This window comes from Penicillium vulpinum, assembly GCF_028829585.1.
Source record: "Penicillium vulpinum strain IBT 29486 chromosome Unknown utg000001l_segment0_segment0, whole genome shotgun sequence".
NCBI lineage: Eukaryota > Fungi > Ascomycota > Eurotiomycetes > Eurotiales > Aspergillaceae > Penicillium > Penicillium vulpinum.
The window spans coordinates 1,433,053-1,457,881 of NW_026643241.1; the positions used below are offsets into that span (position 1 = coordinate 1,433,053).

General features: G+C 47.1%; 9 protein-coding genes across 9 annotated transcripts; 4 read left to right on the plus strand and 5 right to left on the minus strand.

The window, feature by feature from the left end:
* Positions 1 to 1,060: 1,060 nt before the first annotated feature.
* N7479_000519 (putative MFS transporter) lies at positions 1,061 to 2,982 on the minus strand (the record flags this gene model as incomplete). Its single annotated transcript, XM_057248217.1, has 7 exons — positions 1,061 to 1,412; positions 1,490 to 1,694; positions 1,744 to 1,806; positions 1,865 to 2,207; positions 2,257 to 2,519; positions 2,578 to 2,689; positions 2,749 to 2,982. The coding sequence occupies 7 exons, from the start codon at positions 2,980 to 2,982 to the stop codon at positions 1,061 to 1,063; spliced, it is 1,572 nt and encodes a 523-aa protein (XP_057112649.1).
* A 1,781-nt stretch (positions 2,983 to 4,763) lies between these two features.
* N7479_000520 (putative MFS transporter) lies at positions 4,764 to 7,134 on the minus strand (the record flags this gene model as incomplete). Its single annotated transcript, XM_057248218.1, has 3 exons — positions 4,764 to 4,951; positions 5,018 to 6,853; positions 6,930 to 7,134. 3 exons carry the CDS (start codon positions 7,132 to 7,134, stop codon positions 4,764 to 4,766), a joined length of 2,229 nt encoding a protein of 742 aa, XP_057112650.1.
* A 689-nt stretch (positions 7,135 to 7,823) lies between these two features.
* Positions 7,824 to 8,045, minus strand: N7479_000521 (uncharacterized protein; the record flags this gene model as incomplete). The annotated part of the gene is made up of 2 exons (XM_057248219.1): positions 7,824 to 7,929; positions 7,969 to 8,045. The coding sequence occupies 2 exons, from the start codon at positions 8,043 to 8,045 to the stop codon at positions 7,824 to 7,826; spliced, it is 183 nt and encodes a 60-aa protein (XP_057112651.1).
* A 2,116-nt stretch (positions 8,046 to 10,161) lies between these two features.
* Positions 10,162 to 11,891, plus strand: N7479_000522 (TMEM165/GDT1 family protein; the record flags this gene model as incomplete). The annotated part of the gene is made up of 3 exons (XM_057248220.1): positions 10,162 to 10,767; positions 10,838 to 11,765; positions 11,824 to 11,891. 3 exons carry the CDS (start codon positions 10,162 to 10,164, stop codon positions 11,889 to 11,891), a joined length of 1,602 nt encoding a protein of 533 aa, XP_057112652.1.
* Positions 11,892 to 12,791: 900 nt separating this feature from the next.
* Positions 12,792 to 15,649, plus strand: N7479_000523 (uncharacterized protein; the record flags this gene model as incomplete). The annotated part of the gene is made up of 4 exons (XM_057248221.1): positions 12,792 to 12,885; positions 13,108 to 14,434; positions 14,491 to 15,543; positions 15,604 to 15,649. The coding sequence occupies 4 exons, from the start codon at positions 12,792 to 12,794 to the stop codon at positions 15,647 to 15,649; spliced, it is 2,520 nt and encodes an 839-aa protein (XP_057112653.1).
* A 1,572-nt stretch (positions 15,650 to 17,221) lies between these two features.
* N7479_000524 (WD40 repeat domain-containing protein) lies at positions 17,222 to 18,453 on the plus strand (the record flags this gene model as incomplete). The annotated part of the gene is made up of 2 exons (XM_057248222.1): positions 17,222 to 18,289; positions 18,343 to 18,453. The coding sequence occupies 2 exons, from the start codon at positions 17,222 to 17,224 to the stop codon at positions 18,451 to 18,453; spliced, it is 1,179 nt and encodes a 392-aa protein (XP_057112654.1).
* Positions 18,454 to 18,696: 243 nt separating this feature from the next.
* N7479_000525 (uncharacterized protein) lies at positions 18,697 to 19,211 on the minus strand (the record flags this gene model as incomplete). Its single annotated transcript, XM_057248223.1, has 3 exons — positions 18,697 to 18,808; positions 18,870 to 19,102; positions 19,179 to 19,211. The coding sequence occupies 3 exons, from the start codon at positions 19,209 to 19,211 to the stop codon at positions 18,697 to 18,699; spliced, it is 378 nt and encodes a 125-aa protein (XP_057112655.1).
* Positions 19,212 to 20,606: 1,395 nt separating this feature from the next.
* N7479_000526 (glycine-rich domain-containing protein) lies at positions 20,607 to 22,801 on the plus strand (the record flags this gene model as incomplete). Its single annotated transcript, XM_057248224.1, has 2 exons — positions 20,607 to 21,087; positions 21,141 to 22,801. The coding sequence occupies 2 exons, from the start codon at positions 20,607 to 20,609 to the stop codon at positions 22,799 to 22,801; spliced, it is 2,142 nt and encodes a 713-aa protein (XP_057112656.1).
* Positions 22,802 to 23,490: 689 nt separating this feature from the next.
* Positions 23,491 to 24,162, minus strand: N7479_000527 (WSC domain-containing protein; the record flags this gene model as incomplete). Its single annotated transcript, XM_057248225.1, has 2 exons — positions 23,491 to 23,801; positions 23,871 to 24,162. The coding sequence occupies 2 exons, from the start codon at positions 24,160 to 24,162 to the stop codon at positions 23,491 to 23,493; spliced, it is 603 nt and encodes a 200-aa protein (XP_057112657.1).
* Between the last annotated feature and the right edge of the window lie 667 nt (positions 24,163 to 24,829).

Consider the following 24,829-nt stretch of genomic DNA (forward strand, 5'->3'; position numbering starts at 1 on the left):
GTGAGGATACAGTTCTGCATCCTCAGGCTCCAAAGTTCGAGGTTGAGGAAGTTATCACGCTGGTGACGACCGATATAGGGTGGTTAGGGTCGGGAGGTGTCGAAATATGCAACAGAAGTGACCAAAAAGTGGGATGTTGTTGGAGGGATGGGTGCAACTGGATTAGTCACAGGTTATTGTAGAAAGGGAAAGTGAGTCCTGGAGATTTCTTGATTTGAGAGTGTTCTCCACAATCGAACAGCAAGTCGAATGAAACGCAGATACAGGGATCTCATCTGTCAATTTAGGGACGGGAATTGGCGATGTGGGCCAGTGAGAGAAAAACGATCCATAGAACAAGTGAGAAACAGCGCTCAGTGCACAATAAAGGTCGTGTAGGGAGTACACGACTCCACCGCTTCTTGTGGGATTGTCCAACATCCTGGGATCGGCACACCAAGATAGCCAGCATATGTATTGACTGGAGGGACAATGATTGGAAGGCCCCAAGGGGCGTCCAGTGAGCAACGGAAATGTGGTCAAAAGGTGGAGGGGAGTAAGTTTCAGTGGCTATGAAGTGGTCCTGTGGCGTCTGAAGTTGTAGATCATTGGCTGGTGGCCTCAGGCAACATTTTTGGCCATGAAGATCAGGCACTCCGATTAAAACCAAGTGGGCCAATAATTCTTCACGATCGTTCTAGTAAAAGTTGCTAATTAAAAGACATATTTTCCTTGCTTCCTGATTTGTTTCATATTGCCATGCGTACCCTATTGTCTCACCAGCCTACCAGTCCTTCAGTCCTCGAACGTGTTGACCAGGACTTCCACATGCCGTCATTTTAAAAAAACAAATGTACGTCATTTTCTGCCAGGGGCTGGAATTAGCGCAAGCCCAGGGACCCCATGACGATGGTGGCGAATACATAAGCAGAGAGATGTACTCAGAACAAATGTAGGCGATCCTCCTTCATTATGGTAATTATAGAACGCGATCGTCTCCTCCGTCATGGGCCTGATCACCCAATACTATCAAAGCCTCACAAAATCATATGTCGCATTCAACAACCCAAACTTTATCCGACTAGGAATTGTGACCGGTCACCGCACCCCAAATGTACGCCACCCACGACCCAAGTGTCAACGAAGTCAGAGCCCCGAAGCAAATTATGGAAATATTCCGGGTGCGCCGGCGCTGAGTTACCAAGTTTTGCTCTCGAATCCGCTCGATGACAGCGGCACCCGATGTCAACCGTTTATGCCGAGTCCACTGTAGCACCACCAGGTTATCGGTCAAAAACGAGCCGATGAGGATAGTCGCACCGACAACCAAAGCGCCAGCAGCAAGAACTAGGTAGACCTGCACCACTCGGCGGTACGAATTGTCATCTGCGTCCTGCAAAGCTCCCGTGATAATCCGAATGATAATGCTCATACTAGTAGTATGATTTGTCATGTCAACTTCTGTCCCAGAATATCATTTCGATGCAGGGTTTGGGGGATCAAAACTTACGCATTATTCATGGTGACCTTTAATGAATATGCGGATCCAAAGACCGATTGATGCCACATCGTTGTGCGAATGCTGTCGATGACCGAGGTTGGTCCGAGAGACACGGCAATGGCGTAGATGCCGAATGCAGCTCCTGTGCCTGCCTTGGATGTTGCAAAATTAATGAGAACCATACTCAGCAGCATGCCAGCACCGCAGGTACACACTATGGATATCAGTATCAGGCTTGTTCTGGGTTTTTATAATAAACTCACAAACAGATGCTCGGTTACCGAGGACATCGATGAACACGCCCAAACAGGGAACAAGGAAGAAGCCTGGAAACTGTCAGCTCATATCCGCCCACAATTATCATGGATTCTAGCAATATCGTACCTGCATATTGCGAAAGAGAACTATACCACCCAGCCTTGATAGAATCGACTTCGAATCGCGTTTCGGCCAGCTCGGTAGCATTTTGGCTGAAGACTGATGCAGCGCTCGTTTGGAACACAGAGAAGGCCATAACAGCCCAGAATGTCCATGGAAGCTCGAACACTTTTTGGAACTCGAACTTTTTGTTTTTCTCTGTGAGTTGTTCTTTGGTAGCTACATCGCATCGTCCCTTATAGTGGCGAGTACAATACTGGTTGAAGTACCAGAACCCTGCACTGGCCACATTCGTGAACACATTCATGAAGACCGATGTCCAAAAGACCCACGCAAAGTTTCCAGTGTTCTATTCTCCTGTCAGCATTTCCCTAAGTTAAATCGAGAAAGTCAATCACCTTTGCAATGATATTGGCCGTTGATTTGCCAACAAATCCTCCAATCTTGCCAATGGCAAGCTCAAAGCCTAGTGTGGATGCAAATCCATTGCTAGGGGGGAACCAAGAAGAGAACATCTTATACTGGGCGATTTGTGTAGCGATATCGCCGAGTGCGAGGATGACTCGTCCTCCGATCATGAAGTCAAAAGAGCGCACTGTCGCGGCGGCAGCGACGAGAATAGAACCGATGGTATAGATGATATTTCCATAAACAATCATCTCTATCAAAAAGCACTGGTAAGAATGATTTTCCGCGATTTGACAGACTCGATAACATACCAGCTCCGCCCACTCTGTCGGTAATCATACCACTTCCCAAAAGCAGAACCGTTGCCATGAAATTCTCACTGGCTTCCAAAAGCGAAAATTGAGTATTGTCTATAACCATTTCCTGCCAAGCAAACCCCGTCAGTGAATTTTGCAGATCGACATTTCCATGGTATTCAGTACCTTTTTAATCGTGGTCTTCATAGCACCTGTCACGCCAGAACTCCAGTGCGAGCCAAAGCTAATACACGAAATCAGGGCCACTGCGCATAACTTTGCTGCAAGGGGTGGTGCTCTCTTTCCATCAGACTCAGTGTCGGAGAAATCACTAGATCTTTCTAATACGGTGTGAATGTCTTCAGGGACAGGCCCCGAGACCACGTCCAAGGACTTCGAATCCGAAGTATCAACTGCCATAATCGCAACACGAGATTGGAATATAGCAAGTTTGTAGCTCGGAACTGCCGAAGAAAATCAAGAACTCTGGTCTCCAAAAAGACCTCCATGCCAGCACTATTTATCGACCTCGGAGATTGATAAAAGTTTAACGACAGAGCGGAGCTCGGGCAGCCGGTACTACGGTGAGCTGATCCTGGTACACAGGGCCGACACTCCTATCTGATCCGATGTACGTAAAAAGGGCTAAGAGGAAAGGGGATTCCTTACATTCCTTCAGCAATTGGCACCACTTGGCACCACTTGGCGCGGCGGAGTTCCATCAGATAAAGATAGGCTTAGATCGGGGACTTATCCCTAAAAGAGTATAGCGCTGGGTATATACTCCAACTCGGCGCAACGTCGGTGAATTTAAGATTCTTTTAGTCTCTTTTGGTCTCTCCTTGGAAATATCAAACCTCTCAAAAACCCCCTAAACAGGGCCCTGAGCGGCCCACGGTGGTACCATGGAATCACAAGGTTCAAAGCATATCTCGGCTTCTCTCCGAGGTGTCGTCAGCTTGCTCAAGCCGTTATTTTTTGGCCCTTGTCTAGACCCGCATTCTTTAACCCGGTTAACACAACCGCAGGATCTGATTATTATTTCGTGAAACCCAGCTCGGCCATTTTAGCTTCATTGTTCTCTTGGACAGGTATGGATAGTCCCACCGTTAGTTTTTCAAACTGCTGCAATTCCCACAAGGATCAAGATATCATTATCTTTGAGACGAGAGGATGGAGGAAAATCCATGATATGTGTATGACTATGAGAAGAAATCATCTATGCAAACTAGTTAGGTCTACAACAGCTAGCTAGTAACCTAAAGCCCAAGACTCTCAACAAATTTCAATAACTATTAATATAATGCTATTTGATATATACTTGATCTAGCGACTTGATCGACCGATCCACTCAAGGCGCCTCAACCCCTCCCACTATAAAATCCTCCACTATAAACCACATTCAACTGTGGTGTCCGAAATAAATTGTCTAACCCCAAAAGTGGGCCCTCCCATAGTAGCTACGGCAAATTTTATATATTGAAAATATAGCCCTATAGACTAAATATGGTCTGTGTGTAAGCTAGGCCGACGTTATTCTAGTATGAATATGCGAATATTTGCGTCCAATGTGCTCCGTAGGTATTACTTTATTATATCCCTATTATTTTAGATTATCATATTATATAAAGCTGTATATAAGGTATGTGCTGATAGAATAGCGCTGAGAAAACGACGTGCGATAGCTTTTAAGTTGTTCGATATCCCGGGAGATGTTTCTCAAGAGCTTAGCGAAGTGCCAGGGTGAGTACTTTCGGAGTTAGGGCATATAGAATCATAGCTTTCATAGCTTTTAAATTGTGCGATATCCTGGTATCGAGGTCTCTTAAGCGCTTGGCGAAGTGAGGACCTTCGGAGTTAGGGCGTACGAGGGCACGTGGGTGATATTGAGAGAATAGAGGAATCGAAGGAGACCTATAAGATCCATAACGCAGCTTCAGTTGTCCTATAGAAAACAGTTAATTTCAAACTAATTTATAGTCTGGCGCTATAGGGTCCATACAGATATCACATGCAGCTATTATAATGGGTCCTTTATAGTGCTCCAAGGAGATAGATCCACATTTGGCTGACAACAATGTACATATGTATACCGGAACGAGAGGATGGGAAGGTGCTGAGTCTAGATCCCCTCGGAGATCACAAAAACGGAAAAGAAAATGCAAAAAAAAAGATATTCCACCAATATTCGATACGCCAAATTAGAAGCGTTCCATGAGCTGCTTGCGCACTGTCCACATGCGCGCTCGCTTGCCGTAGATGTACATAGGAACTGACATGAGCATGAAGAAAAGTTGTATGCCGCCGATAGACAGGAAGACAGTGCGTGAACCATCGGAATCGAGCCAGTCCACGATAAAGAGGGAGAAAATCAGACCGTGGAGGATATCTGCAAGAGAAAAATGGTTATGTCAGACAAAACGAACCAAAAAGAATAAAAGATAGTTCAACATACTTTTGCTAAAGTTCAATGTCACTAGCGCCTCGCCAGCATACTGACGATAGCTGTCCACACAAAATGTAATGGCCGTCGTGCTACCCAAGCAGCAACCAAATGAGATCAAACCAAAGAAGATAGTCGGGACAATCCAAGAGTCACCGATTTCAGCACTCCACCCAAACGCCATCAGACCAATGACAGTAGACAACGCAATAGGAATTGCCATAACAAGACGGAACTCAGGCTCGTAGATGCCACCATTTCGTCTGGTCATAAACCGCGCGATAACGTCTGATACTCTGCCCGCCACTGCGGTTCCTAAGAGACCGCCAACAAACGGAGATATGTAGATCAGGCCTGTCTGCAGCGCGGTGAAATGGTAGTGCTCCCCTCCTTCGAAGATATGTGCAACCGACTCCGAAAGCACGATCAGCCACCCGACCGATAGTGAGTATACCACTGTTGACCAGAGCACAGATGGATAGGCGAATAGGATAAATGGTCGCACGGCCACTCGGAACCAGCTGTCCTGTGCGATTCGTCCGTTCCAGACTCTAAGTAATTGGGAGTAGGGGATCTTCGGGCGTTCACGGAGTCGGTTTGTGTATTGTAGGGTTGCGGGCAGCGGTGTCCCGCTAGGCTCTTGTGACTCGGTCCTCGCCGGTGATACGGCTGCGGATCGAGCTCTCTCTAGGTCATCTGGGTGTGCTCCAGGCACAAGAGCTTGAGGTAGTGGTTGAAGGAAGTCATCGCCTTTCTCATTAATCGGAGTCAGCGGTTGAGCGGTGATTTGATCGGCGTTGGTAGCCTTGCCGGCTTCGGAAACAAAATCGGCCTTTTCAGTCCCAACCGCTTGGTCTCCGTCCTCTGGCTGGTCATCCGCGAATCCAACATGCGCATGCTTGGATTTTTTCGGTGCCAATGTTGGATCTGAATGGGCCGGTTCGGAGGACTCGTCCTCTGGTTCGGCATGCAGGCGCCGCCCGCGGAGGCCTTGGGAAATGAGGTCGGAGACACTGTGACCAGGGCCGCGCGGGCTCTTATGCTTATGCACACGCGGACGGGGTGTGCGATCCCAAAATGTTTCGGGCACAAACAAAAAGAGCAAGACAAAACACATGCCTACAATCATAGCGACGATCCAAAATACCCAGCGCCAGCTCAGCCCTTGAATGATGGCGGCACTCACTAGGGGAATCAGATTCTTTCCGCCTAGTAGCAAGAGTGTATAGATCCCCACTCGATAGGCCCTTTCGTGCAAAAAGTAGATCTCTGCAATTGTAGCAGATGGAAGACACTCGACTGGGCTCACGGCAAATCCTTGGAAAATACGAGCGACCACGAGACTTGGGTAGTTCGGTGATGCTGCGCACCAAATTGCCGAGATCACGAAGAGGATGGCTCCTAAGAGATAGACCGGTCGTTTCCCGTATAGAATAGCTGTGGGCGACATTACGACAGATCCCAGGCCCAGGCCTAGCATATAGAACCCGGTGGTGAAAGCCACCTGTTGCGTGCTGACATTGTAATCAGTTGCAACATTGTTAAAACCAGCTGCCAAAATGGGGGTCATGCCGCCTCCCATCAAACAATAAAAGCCCAACGAGACTAATGCGCTGTCCCGCTGCCATACAGGCCAGTTCAAAGGGTCATTTACGGAGTCGTCAGGTTGGGGATCAAGCACAAATTGTCCGTCTGCTGTTTTCTTCTGCGTTGGAATCGCAGTCCGGGTTCGAGAGTTAGATCGCGAGGGAGGATAAGACGAGGCTATAGATGATGTCGATGTCCGATGCGGTTGATGTCTCATTCCCAGGGGTTCATTGCGATTTGATGATAAGAGAAGTACCGTTCCTAAAACATGCCAGCCACTTGTCAGTTTCTGGTTCACAATATTGCTTCTCCCAGTGACGGAAAGCTCTCTACTCACCCGGAACTTCGTCGGTCTCTTTGTCACTTAGTATTCCCAGTGTCGATTTAGCGCGATAAGTCTGATCCTCGCTAGACTCGGGCTCTTCTCTGGTCTTTCTTCTAAAGATTCGTCTCCAGCGTGAAGCAGCTGACTGCTGTAGCACAGGGTCTATCCCCGTGTTTTCCTCCATTGTAGCAGAACGGTCTTCTGCTGGTGATGTCATGTTCTATTCAAACTAGGAATGAATCATTCGGCCTATACTATTTGCGAAACAAGTGTGCTGAATATAATACCATCATTAGCCAAAAGCTTTTACATCCGTGCAACCGAAGACAAACCCCTGAGGGTTCCTGGATTTCAGCGGGGGATTCACTTACAGCTATCTTAGGTAGCCAAGAGGCAGCAAATGAGCACAACTTAAAGGCATAGCTTAATGAAGCAGGAAAGACGATAAGCGAAGTAGCACAGACCGAGAAATCCGTAAGTGGCAGACGGGTGATATATAGGATTCTACCGTCTTCCGTCAATGCGATAAGCTCTGAGATGTATCACGCGGCCAATGGTGGAAACACCAAAAAGCAAAGAGACGAGACACCAAACGGAAAGGTGATCGACGATTCCATGTGGCAGTGGGGGAGGCGGTGAGACAGCTTGGGGTACTCGCTGAGTACTTTCACTATCATACGATCGCCAAGGCTAAACCAAGTAGCGTCGAAGTACTATCGTCTGCACGTGTTGATAAGCATACCGTTTTTGGAATGTCATTAATGCACCTCAAGGACAGTCCGCGTCGATCCTTGTCCCACACATATTACACGCAAGATAACGTCAAGGGAAATAATATTACACTCACATATACATTATACCCCCATCCAATATCTATATCCGATATGCAATGAAGGTTAATCGCACTCAAATCTTCCAGATTTCCGAATGCACACGGCCATTCCCAAGACATGCCAAGTCACTCAAATCCGGCGCTTGCCGCGAGAGTTTTCTCTTCGTTTGTTTTTTCCGTCTATAGACACATTTTTTGAGGAATTCTAGTGTTACTCACTGCTCAAATGATTCTTCAAATTTCAAATTTCCCAAAATTGCCTCAGCTGACCAAATGGAGGTATTGGCTGCCGTCATTGTGCAGACATACAATTGCGGGGAAGCCCTAGCTTTGATATTTTCATACGGTTGGATGTCAATATCTCCCTTTGATAGTGTTTGAGCTGTCGTGGCGTCATGCGTCAGAGCATGGCTGTTGATCTGCAACCTTATATGTCGTGTTTTGAAGAGGAGGATCTGACCAACCAGTTGCGTCCATGCGTCTTACTACTTCTGGAGACACACCTGATATCAGTACTAATGGAATTGTTTGGTTCTTGATATTGCCCTTTATTTGATCTTGTGGATTAAATGACCCGCTAATCGAGGACGAGGCTTTCTTCTCCCTAACACTTGGTAGGATTGTCTACGCTTCTCGTTTTCGAAACGATATTGAATTAACACTGGCCAGTCGAAAGATAGTTCTAGCTGCATGGGTAATGTCAGTGCACCTTATAAGGCAATATTCTTTTGTGTCTTTCAAGGGATGAACAAACTGAATAGCTCTCAAATGACATATCGCTGGAGAACACAGGCCTTCCAAGGTTGGTGTGATGTATTATGTACATTGTTCAGGGTGTGCAGGAGGAACTCGGGAGATCCTCGAGATGTACGGAGTACATATCCCTGGCTTTGATTGAGCCGCACGTCCCTTGTCTTGTAGCATTTTCATCAACCTTGAGAGTTTACGCAAATATAGCCAGGAATTGCATACTACCTTTTGTTTTACTAACTTGGTAAATGTATTTATGTGTAAGTCCAATTTTCTCATCTCAGCCTGTTTTTCCTGGCACAACTTTTATTTTTTTATATTTCTACTCGCTCTTCCCTAACTTGAAGCCCTCTCTGGGCGGGGGCAGGGCGGGGGTGCAGGGTGGGCGCAGGGGAGGGGACAAATACTTATGTCCAGTCACTGGATTGTTATCAGTTCTGTTATTGACTTCGTACTTACTAGATAGATACTACTAGTACTATATATACCAGGCCGATGTTGTCCAGGGCATTGGGAACCTAGGTACACCACTCTGCGATATATCCCATGTCCGAGGTACGATCGCTGGGTTTATCACACCTTCATTTGTTTCCAGGGGGCGGAGGAAAACGTTTGGCCGCAACATTCAAAGGCTGCGACCGAAATACTGGACTAACAACATCTACAGCGCTAGTGGTCAAAGGTACCACGGTTTATAAGTACATATGTACTATCATGATCCATTATGGTAGCTACTAGGTTAGGAGATACTGCCCAAGTGGGATATCTCAATGAAGTTATATATAAATAGAATCCCCCCACTCCGAAACGTAGCCATTTCAAATGCCAAAAACAACAAACAAAATGGCCTAATGAGACCATTCGTTTAGTTACCATTCATTTACTAGCAATTTCAGGACTCTTTGGGAGCCACTTTTTACCCACTTAGGAATTTATAGTTATATACTCCGTAGTACGTGGTTATATAACCTCCAGGGCTAACCTTGGAAGGGATAAGGATATGTAGCTAAGCACCTGCATATGTACAATTTATGAGGTACACCTATTTTACTTTTAATCTAATGTGTGTTTTGAAGGTTGTCAGTTTCTTGTATTAGCTCACCACCAAGATCCTAAGTACATATATATGTGGAGTATATAAAGCAAAACAAAAGGATCACGAGGTGTAGGAAAACATAAATGTATTGCATGCACAACGAGCCAAATAACAGGCTACCCTACAGTTCTTCATTCAGATAAAGCACATCTATATCAACATCAGTTGCCAGTTGCGTCCAGGGGGAGAACCAGATCCAGCCGATTTTCATTACAGGGGCCGTTCGCAGGAAGTCACGTGGAGAACCCCTTTGGAAATCCAAGGCGAATGCTCCTTCTTTGCTGCAAATTCTTTTGTTATTTGCTTCATATACTTCATCTTAATATCTCCATTTCTTTCTTACTACTCTACATTCATTCCGAGGTCTATCTTTGTTTTTTAAATTTGCCGGGTGTCGATCAAATCCTCCCACGCGACCCAGTGTCGTGGCATCACTTGAATTCTCCCACCTTTGACATCAGTCCTCCTCTTTTACTCCTCGTGGTTGTGAAAGATCATCGGCTACACATTAAAACCGCCAATTAGACCACCATTCACTCTTTTTTGTGGGAGAAACGCCGTTCATCATGAAGATCAACCAATCGTCCTTCCTTCTTTTCCTTCTTCCTGCCATTTCGGCCGCACTCGCCGACACATACAACGACAACATTGATTCCCGAGTCTCGCGTGAGATTGCTGGCAACAATGCTCGTCTCGTTGACTCGGATATAGTTGCATCCAATGTCGCCAAAGGGGCGCCGGACGTCCCTGTGGATGGCAAGGATGGCAGACCGCACGCTGGTCCGTGGGTGGAAACCAACGCAGACCGGGACAACAAAGTTGTCAAGGGAAGCGATGATGTTGATCAAATTTCTACCAAATATGACACCAAGATTCCCTCTTCGGAGCACCTGAGCACCGAAGACGGGAAAGTGATTCCTCACTCAAACGGCGGCGTTATGGATGATCCGTATCGGGCGAGCCCGAAAGAAGGGACACGGGGGACAGAGGGTGGCGTGTCTGAGAAAGGAAAGGAGAATCAATTAGCCTCGGAAAAAGTGCCCGGAGGGCCTAGGGAAGCGCCTCCGCTGCCACATAGCGAGACCAAGAAAGTAGTCTTTGACAGCGAGGACACGACGACCGAGAGTGGAAGCCGCTCTGCGGAGGGTCCAGGAAGCCTTGGTATGCTCGAGGTAAGACTTCCTATATATCCGCTCGAGTCCGAGGTTTTTGATCGAACAAGTGGAATTAATGTGCATTTAGAAACCCGCTGAGCTGCCTGAAAAGACATACGATATCCCACCCCCCAAGCCCCCCGCCACGGTCAAGGGTGATCCTCTGGGTCTTGGCCACGACTCAGTCGCCTCAGGGTCAACTTCGAGTTCACCCTCATCCTCATTGACCCAAGACCACGACCACGAACATGATACCCCCGATGCAATGCACTCCCTTATATTCTCTTTCACCATGATTATTGTCTCTGAAATCGGCGACAAGACTTTCCTTGTGGCTGCTCTGATGGCCATGAGACATCCCCGCTTGGTGGTGTTCAGCGCCGCATTCAGCGCCTTGATTGGCATGACTGTTCTTTCGGCCGTTCTAGGCCATGCAGTTCCTACTCTTATCCCTAAGACCTTCACCAAGTTTATGGCTGCCATTTTGTTCTTAGTTTTCGGTGTGAAGATGCTCAAGGAAGGTCGTGAAATGTCTCCAGATGAAGGTGTTGGTGAAGAGATGCGAGAGGTCGAGGCGGAGCTCGAAGAGAAGGAGCACGAGCAATTGCGCATGGGCCGCCGTCGCTCCTCGGTTACTCCTCACAATCTTGAAGCAGGTCGCGCTGGAGGCCGTCCGAAGACCCGCGGCTCCGGAAACCGCCTGCCTTCGCCCCCCGAGAGCTTGTCCTCATCCTCGTCCCGTGGCTCTTCCCCTCAACCCCGGCAACGGTTGAACGATGTCGTTTCTGGGCTGACCAACCTCTTTTCCCTGCTTCTCAGCCCCGCGTGGGTCCAGACCTTTGTCATGACTTTCCTCGGCGAATGGGGCGACCGCAGCCAAATTGCCACCATTGCCATGGCAGCTGGCCAGGACTATTGGTGGGTGACGATCGGAGCTAGCGCTGGTCATGGAATCTGCACTGCAGCCGCCGTCATTGGCGGACGGGCCATCGCTGGCCGGGTCAGCATGCGTGTTGGTATGTACGCTCTACTTCCTTTCCTATCTATAAAAGATGCTAATCCTGAATTCTATAGTCACTCTGGGCGGTGCTGTGGCTTTCCTCGTGTTTGGCATCATCTACTTCATTGAAGCCATCTTTTAAAAGCACTGCATCTCCGCGGTTGTATGTGTCCACGGAAACCTATCGTTACAGTTTTTGGCGGTTGATTTGTTGTAAAAGTCGAATGAATGCATATTGTGACATAACTAGGGCTGTTTTAATGATATAATTACATGTCTGGCCCACGCAATGACCAGTTTCATAATTTCACCTTTTTTCTTTCTCTTTTGAATGCCAAATCTCACAGGAACAAACCTCACTGATCGACCTCAGTACTCACCTGTGGACCGAGTAGTTAGATATGTAATCATAATTCATCCATTCTAAGTTCAAATTTAACAGTCCTGGATACTTTGACGGTTCTTTTTATTTAGCAACGTTACGCCACATCCTCTAATAATTTATTTCAACAGGTATGAAATAAGAACTCTTTTGCTCTAATTCAAACTCCGACCTCGGTTTACAGACCAGGAGTATAGTCAAAAATACAGACTAGGAGTATAGTCGAAAATGCAGACAATCTCTTTGGTCGAAAATACAGACCAGACCAGTTTTGATCATGCCATTGGTTGTGTATACGGAGTGTTTAGTGTTTAGGTTTAGTGTTTAGGGTCTGGGTTTAGGGTCTTTTGGCCTCATATATCAGGCGTAAGTGAGGCATGAATCAGGTATCAAATTTCCCTAAGGCGGCTTAGCAGGTCGCGCTTTATTAATATTCCGGTTTTCCGAAAACCCAGCCCCGAAAACCCTGACACCTGGCATCTCTACCCCCTGAACTCTTGAGTTCTCCATCGAATTCGCACCCATCTCACCACGAAGCCATCAGAAATCTTTTAATTTCATCTGGTCTTCTTTTGATTTATGAAAATTCCATCAAAGCGTGCAAAAGCGAGGCTATAACAACAACGCGTGTACAGTGCCCTACATCGCCCACCGCCTTCCATGGCACACATCACGGGATCTCGCATGACCCGCAGTCGGAGCCGGGAACTAAATTCTGGGTTTATGCCAAACAAAGGACTATTGGAGCGAAATTGTAGGTAATATTCCTGCTGATTTGCTATCATCACAATCACAGCAGCTCTTGAGTCGTTCGTTTCGCACAGTGGAGTCGCCTAGGCCACTATGCATTAGGGGAACTGTACTCCACAATCCGCGACTCGCTCGATACTCATTTCATTTTGTTGTCACATTGACTCTTGATTCTGCTGTTTCCATCATTTCTGCTTCATAATTGAGCATGTTCTGACTTTATCAGGGCTGAGCGGGCTGGCTGAGGAGCCCTCAACTCCTTCTCCCGGGTTTATTGTACCCAGAGATGTGATACCAGAGTCGCCCGAAAACCATGAAGGTCATACCAATGTCTCTGGTACCACCCTAGGTCACAATGATGTGGAACCTGTCGATTCTCAAGTCGCCGATAAGACCGCGACTCACTTGCCGTTCGTTCAACAACAGGCGACTCTTGTCATGACTCTCGTGGTTCGCCCTGATTTGAACCCGGACAGCCTTGCAGCCGAGTCCAAAAAGCTTGTGGATCCTAACCACCCAAACCATAAACGCTTGAGGCGATCAGTGGAAGGGCTGGCCGATGAACTGGAGGACTCTCCTCTTTCTCGTGATGGCAAATCATTCTTGGACATATCTCAGGCTCGTCGCTTGCTTTCTTCCGCACAATTTGATGCGTCAATCGCAGATATACACATGACAAACTGCACGCTGTTGACCCTCAACATGTTACTCCCCAGCATGGGTATCGAGTCCCAGTCGGAGGTCATTCAACAGCTTGATGCCCAGTTTCCCGCATGTGTCATGAGCAACCTTGCGGAAAGTTCTATGTCGAGGCAAATAGGGGCGAGTAATTCCACAGAGACAACCTTCAATCTTGCATTGGGTATCCGTACACAGTTTTTCATCATGGAGTTAGAAAGACGACAACATGAGCAAGACTTCAACCCAGTCTCCATCTTGAGACAAGTCTTTGCCATGGACCTTGTGTCTAGCGAAGATGACTCCCAGAATATACCCAGCTCCTTCCGAGGGTTCAATTTGCCGGGTGTGTTACAGGATGAGGATGGCCATCTCCCCGAACACCTCCCTGAGAAATTTCTCCTCGCCGTTAGCGATAGGTTCAATGAGCTTCATGAGGAACTTTCTGAGTGGGATTCCGTTGATATTGATGGTCTGAAAAAGGCATACAGATGGCGTTCGTTTGAACGGGACCTTGCGCGTTGGATCTATGCTCGTGATAGGGAAATCAAGGATGATATCAGACGCTTGTCAGAAAAGGCGCACAACTCACCCGCAATCCGCCGTCTTACTTCTGTCCCGACTGGAACTCCCAGTCGGCGCCAAGTGTCAACAGTGACTCCAAGTGCTGAAATCTCTCGTCGGGGACCCTTGCCCCAACAGACTCAGTCCCCCCAGAAAGAACGATTGATGGCAATGGCACCTCAGGTGGACAAAATACCTGAAAATACCGCTTCTCCTTCCGGCACCACCCCTCAAAAGCTCCCTGAACAAAGTGCCCCCGGCCAAGTCGCACAGCCGACAGCAAAGGATCCGAGTCGGCGCAAGTCCAAAGGGTATGCCTGTTCTACAGTTTCCCCTCTCTCTGTAGCTACTAACTTTCCATCTACAGCAACTTCCGAGACCCGGCCTCATTCGCGGCACTCATGAGGCGACAGGCTACTAGCCATCAACAATCTCTCTCAAACCTTGAATCGCAGGCGCGAAATATTTCCACGAACACAAGCATTGTGGCCCAAGGGATTAATCCTGGCTCTTCTATTGGTCTCCGAGCCGAGCCTCCCGAAATTCAAGAATCCCCTGAGCGGAGATATACAGACATCGGTGACGACTCTACATATGTGAACAATGATGAGGAATTGGACCTCGGTCGGGGCCCAGAAACGGATGTTATGACATCGACTAGCCCCCCTACCTCCTCTAGAATCAGTCGAGTCAGCCACAATCCCCATCCTTCTCGTTTCTTCGATTCGCCTAAAGATGAAAACACACAAAGATCAATTCCAGTCGCTCGGCGCTTCCTCGACAAGCAGAAAAATGCTGGAGTTGTGTCGCCGATCAGCCAGTACGATGGTCCAAGTGCAGGGACTGTGTTGGGAAAGCGAAATCGCAATGCTGATATCCTGGATGATGACTCAAGTGATGGGTCAGACATTGAATTCGAGCAAAATAATCAAGAAGTGGATCCCAGGCGCAGGATTGAGAAGCCTCAACAAACCCGGCCTGCCGCCAAGCGACAGCGTCCCGAGGACACTGCGGGATCTCCCTCGGAACGGTTGCAGGCGAGTATCAATACATCAGTCCACAACTCCAACTCGACACAAGTCTCCCAAAGGGCCCAGACAGCTGATAGTGACGAGGCCACTGATGAAGAGACCACCGCTGAACAGCTCAAACCGCCTTCTAGTACCCAGAGTCGTTGGGAAGCCTCCAATATCCAGGCAGCGACAATAAATCGGCGGTCAACCCCCAGGACTAGCCATAGGTGGACAGAGGAAGAAGATCAACGTCTGATCAGCCTCATGGGAATTTTTGGCACTGCCTTTGCCACCATAAAGAAGCAAGACAACGCTTGCCCTGCATCTGAGGGCGGCCCCTTGCTTGAGCGTCGTTCTCAGGTCAATTGTAAAGATCGTGCTCGAAATTTGAAGAGAAAATATCTGAGGTAAGACATCCTTTCGTCCTTCGTGTGTGTAGGAAGCTGTTCTGACGAGTTATTTTACAGAGAGGGCCGACCACTTCCACCGAACCTGGAGAAGGCAACAAATTAATTTGAGCCATTGATGATATAAAGGCAGTTACAGTTTGTTCTTGTGTTTGGTTGCGTTTATCAAGATACCCAAGGAGCATAGGAAATGACGTTTTGAACTTTCATTCCTATGTTTCTGCTTTCGTTGTTTCTTTGCATGTGTGATTTTTTTACCTCGTACAGGGCTACTCTACGAAGAAACATTGTTGATGATGGGAGGATTCCTTTCCTCTAGTTTCTTATTTTTTGTAAGGATTATTGAATTGTTATCTTACACATTGATCGCCGTCAGGCAACATTCCTTAATATCGTTTGATGCAGTTGCCACACTAGGTGGTACACTATTCAAAAGATGTGCAATGAAACCAAAGCAAGAATTTTCGTACTTGAGATTAGGATTTCTCTTTGCTATCCCCTTTAACAGGTCTTTGTCAATCTTCAGGATTCTTTTGAGGGTTTTCTCGTGTAGAGAATGACCACCCATAAAGAAGATTCAAGGGGGAGAAGGAAGCGGACTGGAAGTGTTTTGCACTGAGATAGTGAGACATAAAGTAGAACATAGAATTAAAGAAAGGACCGAGTTAGGATACAAGGCCAAAACACTAGGGATCAATCGCTTTGTATGGAATGTATGAGGAATAAACACGCTAGTAGAGACTATGCCATATTACCTACCTCGGCTCCACAAGGCCCAAGCAATTGCTTTGTTCAAAGCCTTTCGCGTCTTTGATATACTACGCTCATGGGTTTAATTGCGAGACAGCATCAAAGAACGGTACTCGTTTCGCGAGTTTCGGAGTGCATCGGCTACACATGTGCACAAAGAAATAAAGATACCATACAATAATACTTTGACAACATGCTACATCAACCGGTAACTCCCATACGGTAAATAGCGGATGGAGAAATGGCCTATAGTATAAAAACAGAGATATTTCTAGAGATTAGCCCTCCAGATCACCCCCAAGACAGCAAGGACTGATTACTTGCATCTAATCAAACTTTCAAGGAAACCCTTTACTTCAATATCAGGTTCTGACTCTCGATATGGGCAAGGGCAAGGGCAAAAGCAAGGCCAAGGGTAGGGGTAAGAAAAAAAGTCACACTCCGAAAGAAGACAAGGTCACTACAAAGGTTGCAACGAAGGTTGCAACGAAGCATATCCTAGGCAAGCATAACTGTCCTGATGGACACGCTAAATCTTGGCGATGCGTTCGCTTAGGCCATTTGGTTCAATGCCCGACCCATTCTGATAGCTTCCCGCGACGAATAAGTGAGTGTGTAAAGTGCAATAGTGCTGACAGGCGACAAGTGCAGCAAGAGCGCAAAGGGAAACAGGAGAAAAAGAAACAACAGAAGTAGTCAGGTTAACCCTTTTGGTTAGGTTATATACATGTTAACTCTTTGCAATGGAACTTTTACAATATTACATGCAATTACTAGCTTGTAATACAACATTTGAAGTTTAGAAAGTTTGCATACCTCGTATTACTACCCCTCCTTCTTTTTCTTTTTTCTTTTTTCTTCCTTATTTCTTATTTCAATCTTACCTCTTGGATAAACAGAACGCGTTTGCCACGCGCTTGTAAATCCGATGTGGAAGAATACACCGAGACATCTTGCCTTCCGAGCACACGATCGATATGTTGTGACCTGTTTACAATTTGATACCGACAAGATCGTGGTCGGTAGCGACAACAGCAAAATAAATGTCTATGATACAAATACCGGGGCGCTTCGCGCAACACTTGAAGGGCACGAAGGTGGTATATGGGCACTTGAATACCATGGCAACACTCTGGTCTCTGGGTCAACAGATCGCTCACTCCGAGTATGGGACATTGCGAGAGCCGAGTGCACCCATGTGTTTAACGGTCACACGTCCACATTACGGAGCTTACAGATATTGCACCCAGTTCAGATTGATCAGAATCCAGACGGAACCCCAGTGATGGTGCCCGAACAGCCTCTCATAATTTCCGGCTCCCGTGATTCGACCTTACGAGTTTGGAAACTTCCCCAACCTGGCGACCCGCAATATTTCCCTGCTGAGAATGGTGAAGAATGTCCATATCTGATCCGTGTATTGACTGGTCATCAACATTCCGTGCGAGCACTTGTAGCCCATGGGGATACTCTGGTCAGCGGTAGCTACGACAATACTGTACGAGTTTGGAAAATATCTACCGGAGAATCGGTGCATCGGCTGAAGGGCCATAACCACAAGGTTTATAGCGTAGCCTTGGACCATAAGAGGAACCGCTGTATCAGTGGATCAATGGACCACACGGTCAAAATCTGGTCTATTGATACAGGTGCGTTGTTGTATAACCTTGAAGGCCATACATCCTTAGTGGGCCTACTTGGTTTGAAAGAAGATCTGCTGGTTTCAGCGGCTGCAGACAGTACCATTAGAGTTTGGAATCCTGAGAATGGCCAATGTCAACACACGCTTAGCGGTCATACTGGAGAGATCGCATGCTTCCAGCACGATGGGCAAAAATTAATCTCTGGTTCTGACAGGAGTGTTAAGATGTGGGACATACGGACTGGTGTGTGTGAAAGAGATCTTCTCACGGATCTCAGCGGTGTCTGGAAGGTCCGATTCGATGCCCAACGTTGTGTTGCAGCAGTGCGTCGTGGAGGTATATCTTTTGTCGAGGTTAGTATGCATCCGAAATGATATGCTGTTGATAATTTTGCTGATTCATGTAGGTCCTCGACTTCGGCATATGCCCTGACAATATACCATCTGACCAGTTGGGAACACGGGTTCTAGTTGATGAACGAGGTGATGAGATCGAAGGCCCAGAGGAAAGTGATTGAAGTCGCTAGCGAAATCGACTTGAACAACACAAGAAAGTTCCAAAAACACAACGTTTAATAACTTGAAATGGGATAAGAAGCGTAAATAATCTCAAGTGTTTGATCAGAGGTTAAGTGCAAAAATGTGTTCAGAAATTCGTAATGACCTCGGGGCGCATATAAGTATTGTCTAAATTCATCAAATATCCCGCAAACTTCCTGTATCCGTCCGTTCCTTTCGTAAGTAACTCGAAGATGTCAAAATTAGACTGAGTACTGAATATTTTCCTTCTGAGGATCGTAGTCGAATGATAAAGCATGGCGTCTCCGGTGTACATCGTAGCAACCCAGGACAAAGTGCATCAAATGCAGGACACTAGGATTGGATATGTTAGCGCATAGTCATATATTAAGCCATTGCATGGTAAAATCCTTACCTATTGACGACCATGAGTGAGAAAGCAGCGAGAACTATGCCCTTCGTGTGCCCTGCGTTTCCATCAAAATAATATTCAGTAGTATTAGTCTGTTCTATAAGGCCAGAGATTCCGTAAAACGATAGAGGAATCGCGAAGATTGAATCCAGAGCAATATGGGTGCCGGGGTGGACAGGGCGCTCGAGGACAATTAGGAGGGCGTTGGTCAAGGACCAAACTCCTGGGACGCCGATCTGGGGTTATTTAGACTGCGCTCTCACCGAACGGTATTGATGTTTGAATAGCAAAGGTACGTAAACCTAACCTAACCCTGCTAGTTTCAGAGGCTGATGCGATGGACATGTTGGCGGTTTAAGGAGACGAAATGATATGCAATCCAAAAAGACTGAAGAAGATATGTCTATCATACTGTCATTGGGGGCGAGACCTGGGTTATTTGAAGGTAGATAGAGAGTGCCCGTCCAAAATTAAACAAACAGCAGTGCCTCTTGTCTTGGCTGGGCGCAGCCTTGCAGATCTGGCTCATCCACAGTCAACTTTGGTAGTGGATCATTTGTACATGAGATCGAGGATTAAACCACTGTTTAAGGCCCGGCTTTTTTTTTGTCGCTTTTAAAGAAGTGATTTCTGAAATTTTTGAGTCCAAAATAGAAGGCCACTTTGCCCGTAAGAAATGTTGCGCGAATTTCAGGGAAGTTTTGGCGTTTTGGCCCCCATCACTGCCCCATCGCCCTATCCCCCCCCTTCGTGCCCCAGAGCCGCAGCTCGGAGAAAACGCTTGAGAATTATAACCCCACAGCTACAGATCAAGCATGTTGGCCCCAATTTCAAGCCATTGCTGAGGCTTGGTAAAAATATGAGAATCTTGTTCTCTTAACGCAATAATATTTTACGTGAAAGTATACGCAGTTTATCTTTATCGAATTCACTTCACTTCAACGACAACACATATATTTTGTCAAGAACTCACGTACTAAAGATTGACTAGCAAGTTGAAGTACAAAAAAAGCACGTATATTCGGCACACAGCCCAAGCGACGATAAAATAGTGAAACTATGGTGCAGATTTGAATGTTAGTCTTCCAATATGAATGAAAACGACCTCAAGCGAATAGCCTAACACACCTTTCGGAGGCATAAATCCAGTCATTCTGTCGTGACCTCCGGGACCTTGGTCGGTATTCCATCTATCTCGTAGAATGCTGGTTAGGTTTTTGTATCCTGATAGAGGGATGTACCTACTTGATTCTGTATCAGAGGTTCGGTGTCACTACTGCCTGGCTGAGCAGGCTCCCGGCTTTCTGAAGAGGCTTTCGACGGCATTTTTTCGATGCTTTCTCAGACGAATGTCGTATTCTTCTGAATAATACTCCTAAACCTCGGACCTGAAATCAAAACTTGGACTAGCCAGTGAGCTGATGGAAGACATAAGGAGATTTCCAGATTTACCAGGTCAAAGTTGCTGATTCTAATAATGGTTTCTGCCTAAGAGATATGAAAGTCAAGTTGAGTTACCAGTACAGAGTAAGAACTAGGCTCTTGGCGTTGTGTCATGATTTTCCTTTATTGTAGCCCCCACTTGGCCTCATTTGGGGCTATGTTGTATGTTATGCGCAGTAGAATACGATGATCATCCCCCAGGTATTTTAACTTCAACATTTCCCTTTTTTTTTTTATGTCTGGTACGTCTTGTGCGCCAGTTCTCTCATTCTTCCTTCTACTGTTCACTCGCTGAAAATGGGAAATCCAAATTTTGCTAGTGGCAAGAGTGCCGAGGCAGTATCCAACCCTCCACCATACTCTTCTATAACCGAGCCCATTGATGAGCCACCGACCTACCAACAGCCAAATGTATCACACAGTATTTCCCGCGATGGGGTTTCTACATCTGAGGAGACGGTGGGTATTAATGAATGTATCACTCACCTGAAGTTTTTGGCGGCGACCGCCAAACTTCGCAACTTCATTAGGGGAACAGATAAACTCTTCGGGGTTTGCGATAGTGAGATCAGGAATTTTCCAGACCCCCGCAAACAATCACAGGCAGCTGTCCGCATTCAAGAAAAGAGATGGGCTGTTTATGTGGCCAGAGCTGTGGAGCGATTTACTGTTTGGTGGCAGACTTGCCTACCGAGCCTCAATTCTAGTCGCATCTCGATGCTGGACAGCTCATCGGAAGCCAAGATAGCTTGGTCTACTGATATGATGCCACCACTTGGTCAGCTACCCTAAATCTTTTGTCTGTGTCATTTTTCCTAACTTACTAGCTAGATGTTCTCATGGTCTGGCATGCATATATGCTTAATCCGCATGCTTTTCTCGAGGATTGTTTGCGTCAATCCAAAATGAGCCTCTGGGCAACTGGGTTGCCATGGGATGTAGTAAACGCATCCATCGACGATGAGACACTTGTCTTCTACCCGGGCAGCAAAGCGAGGATAAACTTCGAGACAAGAACTGGTCAGTCCTGGGAAAATATTGACGACACCCCCACAAAAGCTCTGTTTTGCTTGGGATGTAAGCAGGAAATCATTGCACCCTGGACGGAAGGATCGATTGGGTGCGATCCAGATGTCGCTTTTGCACACTGCATTGGATATGCAGACAAATCGTTGAGGGCTTCATGCCCAGCATGCAAATTCAGTATCACACACGATAGTCTTCGTGTGCAGAAATTTCGCAATGATGTCCAGAAGTTGTTGAAAGATGATTTGCCTATGCCGGGCACACTTTTGTCGCAGAATGGTACTCCCGCCGACGATGAAAATGACGATAACGCGTCCTTCCCCAATCAGCTTATCAAAGAAGGCATGAGAAGTGAGCTCCTGCAGCTTACGGACCTCACTGAAAATGGAAGCGCCACCATTGAAACTATCCGCGACCATCTCGAAGGATTTTTGAAGAGTCGTTCATTGATGCGCCGCGTGAACAAGACAATACTGGCCGCCGGGAATTCAAGTATGCCAGAAAGGATATCTCTTCGGAATATGCTCTCCCGGTATTGGGACAACTCATCCCCCTTCGCCATCGACTTGGTCGGGGCGGTCATACGGCAAGGGACATTTGTGGACAAGATGGATAAGATCGGTTGGATACGTTCACCAAACCTGAGATCGACCATGGGTCACTTCGTCAGCAAGTACGATATGTTCTTCCAAATAATGGCCAAGAATAAAGGCCATGCTGTTGTACCCACTCTAGACATCGACTTGATTTGGCACACGCACCAGCTTTCTCCCGCCCGCTATTACACCTTCTCTACTGCGCAGACAGAAGGCATATTCATTAACCATGACGACAAAATCGACGAAATAAAGCTCAATGACGCATTTGCCTGGACCTCAAAGCAATATCAAAAACTCACTGGCGGCAAGATATATAGTGAATGTATCTGTTGGTATTGCGAGGCACTGCGTGAATCCAGCAATCAGGGACTGAGCAGGTTGATATCGCCGTCTACCCTCCATGCAAAAACCAACGCTGCTCGTCTTCACGACAGTGCTGATACTACCACCGACGGTAGAAGTCAAGGACCACATATTTCGTCCCATAACGCAGTTCGCATCCTGGCCCAGTCTGATCCAAGAGCAATACAGACAAAGACCGCCCAGCTTGAATCGTGCTGGGAAAAGGCACAGCGACGCTCTCATAACCGCAGTGGCAGCAGAGGTGGTGGTAGTGCCTACGAAGACCCATTAAGGAAAAATAGCCACGGCCCCTACGAGCGCGATCCAGAGATTCTTCGTGAAATATATCCCTGCAATCCAGCATGTGTGAATATTACTGCAGGAGTGGTGGGAAACTGTATCAGCGGAACACATGGTGTCGGCCTTGCACAAGGTGCATGTGTGAGTGGGACCATGTCCGCCCAGACAAGATCGAAAGGTAAAAGCTTCTGCGCTGGCATGGCAGGTTGCGGTGTAAGTCTCTAGAGGTCGGTGAATGTACAGGTGCCGGAGTACGGAGCCTAGTACCCTCCGGGTCAGTAGAAAGACCACGCGACAACATATAGGCGAGGGCGGGACGCACGAATATTATTGGTCAAAGTCACGAACAAACGGGAGTTACGGAAGAAAGTGGGTAAAAGATGAGAAGTAGCTTCGGTCTAGCTTCGGAAATTTGCGCATAGTAGAGGAAATAGTACATTCCTCTCACGTTAAGGGTCGTCGAGAAGGTGGTCTAGGCAGCTTTCTAGCTCCCTAGATGAAGCATCTACTGCATACTTATTTCAAGTTAGCTAGCGCATGTCAATCGCCCTATTAATGATCTATCTTGAGCATTACTTTCTTTAAAAATGCCATTGGCAAAATCTTAAATTGGCCGAGAAGGATATCGAAGTCCATCCGGTAGTAAATAGGGGGTGGTAATATAAATTGGTCACGCAAACCCAAAAATAAAACTAGTGTATAGGATGCCCATCCCAAGACAAGCTGTAAATGCTCAATGCATCCTAAATCCGACCAGCGGATCCAGCACAAGAAACAGAAACAAGCACAGGGTATTACCCCTGATATCATGATCACCCTGTTGACGAACCAGCGAAAGAACTGTACATGCAATGTAGACTACATGGAATCAAAACGACAGTATAGAGGTGGCTTTGGAAAGGAAAGCTGGGAGTTCACAGAAGTAACCCCATACCCGCGATAACAGCGCCAAGAAGCGATGATCCTCCGCGGATTGTTCCAGCAGCATTATCCGTGGGTGTGGGTGAGGCAGTTGCGCTAGAGGTAGCAGACATGGATAAAGCGTTGGCATTCTTTGATGCCGCGGTCGCGTTGCCGGTTGGGGCGCCAGCCGTCGAGGGCGCGACGATGATTCCGCCAGCTGCAGTGGCAGCGGTGGGAACAATAGAAGTAGAGGCGTTTGCGGACCCAGAGGGTCGTATTTCTTCAATCGCCTCGATTAAGCTGAATGTATCCATGCCACCACCTACATAAGAGCCATTCTGTCAGTCATGATCGTGTTGCCGTGGTATATACAATATTGTGGGTAACTCACAGCTTCCTGCAGGCCATCCAACGCAAGGCATGTCGCATTTATCGTCGTCGATCTTCGCATCGCCCGAGGGTATTTTGTTGCCGCAGTAGCACATGTCGCCACGGCTCAGAGCAGCAACCTTGAAATCTTTACCTGCGCATTGGGCCCGGCAATATCCTGGTGATTGGTAGGTGTAGGGGCCTTGGTTCTCGAATGATTCGACTTTGGAGTAGCAGCCCATACCAGCGGTGGAGCTGGCCGAGTATACGGGGAGGGCTAGGGCAAGAGCCGATAAAATGTAGTTGGTATGCATGATTGGGGGCGGAGTATTCAATCAACGAATTAACTAAAGAGTGAAAATTGCTTGGTAAGAGAGAGCGGATTCGAGAATTCAAGGAAAGATTATTAAAAGAACGGGAGATGTTTGACAGGCAGAGAGAGATGTCAGGGAGGGAGAAAACAAGGCCCCATCAAGCTTCTTTAAAGCGACCGTTTGTTCGTTGTGAGGAACACCCGTCGGGCTCCGTTATTTTCGAATGTTTTTCTGTGGAGCAAGGTAGGGACTGATGACATCGACGTCCAATTGGCTTACCGAATATAGCAAATGATTATCCTGAAACACTAAGCGACTTGCTCTATTGAACCCGTTCTGGGGCCTCACTAGGTTTCATTAGCCTCATTGGCTTGCGAGGTGACGATCGCTCGATCGACATCCCCAGGTGTAGCCACTTGTTGCGTTTTGGGTGACCAATGACGGAAGATGGAGCCTCAAGAGCCAAATGGGATGAACTTGAGAAACAGTTCGCGTGTTTCTAGTTTGCCGCTTGCCTTGATTTGGTAAAGATCGGTTTTAGGGATGTTGCATTTTGTAAGGAATCTGAGATGGTCATTGCTGATTATCACTGGTGACCCCTTGTTCCTCCTTTTCTGGTGCGTTGGTACTCCTCACGGAGTGCTCTGGATTATTCTAGGTGGTCTGC